The 3,335-nt window shown below is 51.6% G+C and overlaps 1 protein-coding gene across 1 annotated transcript; it reads right to left on the bottom strand.

Moving 5' to 3' along the window:
* Positions 1-2,118: 2,118 nt before the first annotated feature.
* On the bottom strand, positions 2,119-3,330 carry LOC104619961 (chromosome unknown open reading frame, human C14orf169; the record flags this gene model as incomplete). Its single annotated transcript, XM_010286020.1, is given in 2 exon segments — positions 2,119-3,198; positions 3,201-3,330. Coding segments are annotated over 2 exon segments (1,167 nt in total), but the record flags the coding sequence as incomplete, so codon positions are not given.
* Between the last annotated feature and the right edge of the window lie 5 nt (positions 3,331-3,335).

Below are 3,335 nucleotides of genomic sequence, written 5' to 3'. Positions count from 1 at the left end.
TTCAGCAAGATGTTCTCATGCGAACATTGTTTCTGTTTGACTGTAGACATGATGAACAGAGCTTTTTCCTTACAGAAAAATCTTACAATACCTTGAAAGGCCAAAAGGTGAGAATCTCCGCTATGTGTGGGTCGAAGTCCTGTTACACGCTACGCTGCTTGGGGTTCCCAGCATCTAAAGGGTTGTAAGATTATCAATGCTATTCTCTTCGTAGAGTGTCAGCTCTAATAAACAGCATTTTAATGACACCTTACAGAATGCGAGTGCCTTTCTTACTGGGATCATAATGGACCAGCACCTCCTAGTGCAAAACATTTGGCACAGTCGACAGGTCTTAGTGAGAAATGCCTTTCTGGTGAAAGAGTAAAGAAACTCTGCCTGGCTGGCCCCACACGAATCCATAAGGCGTATCTGCAAGGTGTTTAGCCCAGGAGGTTTCCCCAGTGGATTTAGAAACTGGGGAGGAATTATCAGAATGCCCCACCCCAGATGAAGTATTATGCTGTCTTCGAAAACAGGGGCCAGGAAAAGTTAAGGAGAATTTGTGCCGTCTTTGGCTGTTATTAACATGCTTGGAACGGACATGGGTGTGCTTACATTCAACGCAGAAAGGCCTGCGTGAGCTACTGGTGCAGCTCTGCACCACGACCCCCAGGCAGCAAGCTGCGGTGCAGGCACCTGCCATACAGCTGCCTGTGGTGCAAGTGCCTGTGGTTGCGGTCACCTGTGCCGCAAGCGTCCGCGGCACAGGCAACCATGGTGCAGGTGCCTGTGGAGCAAGGTGGGCACCCGGAGCAGCCCAGGCAGGCCACCACCGAGGCACGAGCTATTTTCCAAGGGGATAAATGGTGGGACGAGGACCACTTGATCCTCTGGTGAGGCCAAGTAGACAGAAGGGTCAGAGGGTGAGCACGGCAACAGCATTTCCATCCAGCCACTAGTGATTCACAACGCAAAGGGGCCCCCAGGAGCACCTCAGCATGCTCTTGTGTGTGATTTCACACAGCCTAACTTTCAAGATTTAGCAAAAGCATATGGGCAAAAAGACGGGCAAAAGGCTGGTACACTCACTGTTGCAAGTATGGGACTTTGGAGGAGACAGTGTACGCTGAAATCCTAAACAATTCAGAGTGCTTGGGTGCCATCTCACAAAACCCTGATGGCCCCCACCCTCAAAGGAGCACAGGGTGATGCAGCCCCCTCCTTGTAGGTATGGCTTCAGGAAGCTTTAAAGACAGAATATCCCTCACCTGCTGACTGGCATGATAAAACAGCATTGTGGAAAAGTCTATCTGAGGCTTGTCAGTGTTTACGGGAACTGGCCACATGGCCAGGTGGGTATTCATGTAACTTGTTAGGTCCTGATATGGAACGTTTTCAACCCAGCATGAAAACCCCCATATTAAGAGGGTGCTCCATTTGCCTTGAAAGGGCCGATACTTTCCTTGCTGGGGGCTGCTGCAGGAAAACCAGTGGGGGAGGTTATTCTATCACTGAGGCAGCTCACAATTATCAGATTGAAAAAGAGGCAGAGCCTGAAGCATTTCAAATGCAGCAGCTCACGCTTGCATGAGAACATCTTGCTGTGCCGTTCGATAAGGGCAAGGCCATCAGGTGGTGTAATCGCTGGCACCGAGTGGGAGCTGCCTGCGGGCTCTGCTTTTAGGAAGAGTTGGATGAGTTTTCTTGTCGCCAAGGGATCTGTACAGCACAGCGCAGGCCGGAAGGCCATGCTGAATGTGCAGTGCAGCACAGCACAAGCACACAGAACAGTGACCATGACCAAATTTGCCTGTGAGTAATGACAGTACTTCCTGCAGTAGGGCAGGCTGCTTTAAAACCATGTAAACAGACAGATGATTTCCAGACTGCAAGAAAGTTCACTTGCTTCCTGAAATTACCTAAGGTGTAATAATATGGCTGGTGAAAGGAAAAAATAATTAATCAATTCCCTTCTCACTCAGCCATGGAGATTCACTCCTAGAGCAGACACCCATTTCAATCAGAGCATTTGATTTCTCTACCCACATCAAAGCCCTTCTGCCCTGAGATAAGATGCTGCGATCTGGACTGCTGATTCGCACCTAGCAGGTATAACACAAGAACAATACACAACACTTTCTAAACAAATGTATGTTTATTCTGTTAAAAAAAGTGAGAGTTACACTTGCACTAGAGGCTTCTTTGTAGTCAGAATTCCCTTCTCAAACAGAAGCGTGGCTAGAGAAATCTTCTCCTCCAAGGTTTCACATGGCAGGGTCTCCACACTGATGTAGTTTGGATAGGAAGACAGGAGAAATTCGATACCGTCTGTATACTCGGGATCAATCTCAAGGAACTTTGCTTCTTCTTTGTGATACACTCTTGAATTTTCTGTTGTGTAATACAGCATCACACTTGCTTCTTCATTACACAATCTAACGATGCCATGGCGGAGGAGACGTACTTCTGTGTCTTTTGTTATCAGTATATCGACATCACGGGGGCCTCTATCTTGCCACCGGGCTGGGAAGCCATACACACTCTGCGCCTTTTCACTCTGCGTAAGCACTGGGGGGAGACAGTCATGAAGAAATGACTTGGCTCTCTGATCCACCGCAGCATCGATGGGTGCATAGTCAATGAGTTTCTTTATCAGGCTCTGCACCTTCTCCATAAAGGCCGTTCGGCGGGCGTCAACTGCGTCCGAGTTGGCGACTCCCATGTACCCCAGGTAGTCCATGGGAAGCCCTTGCCGGTACTCCACATCCTCCTCCAGGGCCATCTGCAGGGCAGCCGGGAGAAGCTTCTCCAGGAGGTCCCCCCAGGAGTTCCTCTGGTAGGAGGACACGGTGATGTGGAGCGAGTGTGCATCAGGGAGACAGTTGCCCTGGTGGATAAAGCCGCGGGGGAAGTACAGCAGGTCCCCTGCCTCCAGCACTGTCTCCAGCACTGGCTGACCGAGCTCAGCCTGCGTGAGGTTTGCGCTGGAGAACTGGGGCAGCACCTCAGCATCCGTCCGGGGGCTGTAGACGCGCCAGCGCTTCTTCCCCTCCAGCTGCAGCACAAAGGCCTCGATGTCATCGTAGTGGGGGGCGAAGCCCTGTGTCCCAGGTGGTGTAAGGTATGTGTTGGCCCCCGCCATGCTGCCGAAGTGCTCCTGCAGGATGGAGAGGAATTGCCAGACGGTGGCGGAGAAGGCCTGGGGGCTGAGGATCAGCCGTTCTGGTAGAAGTCCCAGACGATGGCGGGCAGGGCCCGACCAGATGGGTTGTGCGTCTCCCGCACCCCTTCGGCATAGCTGGTCACGTCCAGGTGGGTCCCGAAGTGCACCTCGCCGCCTCGCAGGGCGGCGT

The sequence above is a fragment of the Phaethon lepturus genome, unplaced genomic scaffold (assembly GCF_000687285.1).
Source record: "Phaethon lepturus isolate BGI_N335 unplaced genomic scaffold, ASM68728v1 scaffold27914, whole genome shotgun sequence".
Classification (NCBI taxonomy): domain Eukaryota; kingdom Metazoa; phylum Chordata; class Aves; order Phaethontiformes; family Phaethontidae; genus Phaethon; species Phaethon lepturus.
The sequence above is the reverse complement of the archived record's forward strand: the minus strand, read 5'-3'. Positions and strand labels throughout refer to the sequence as shown.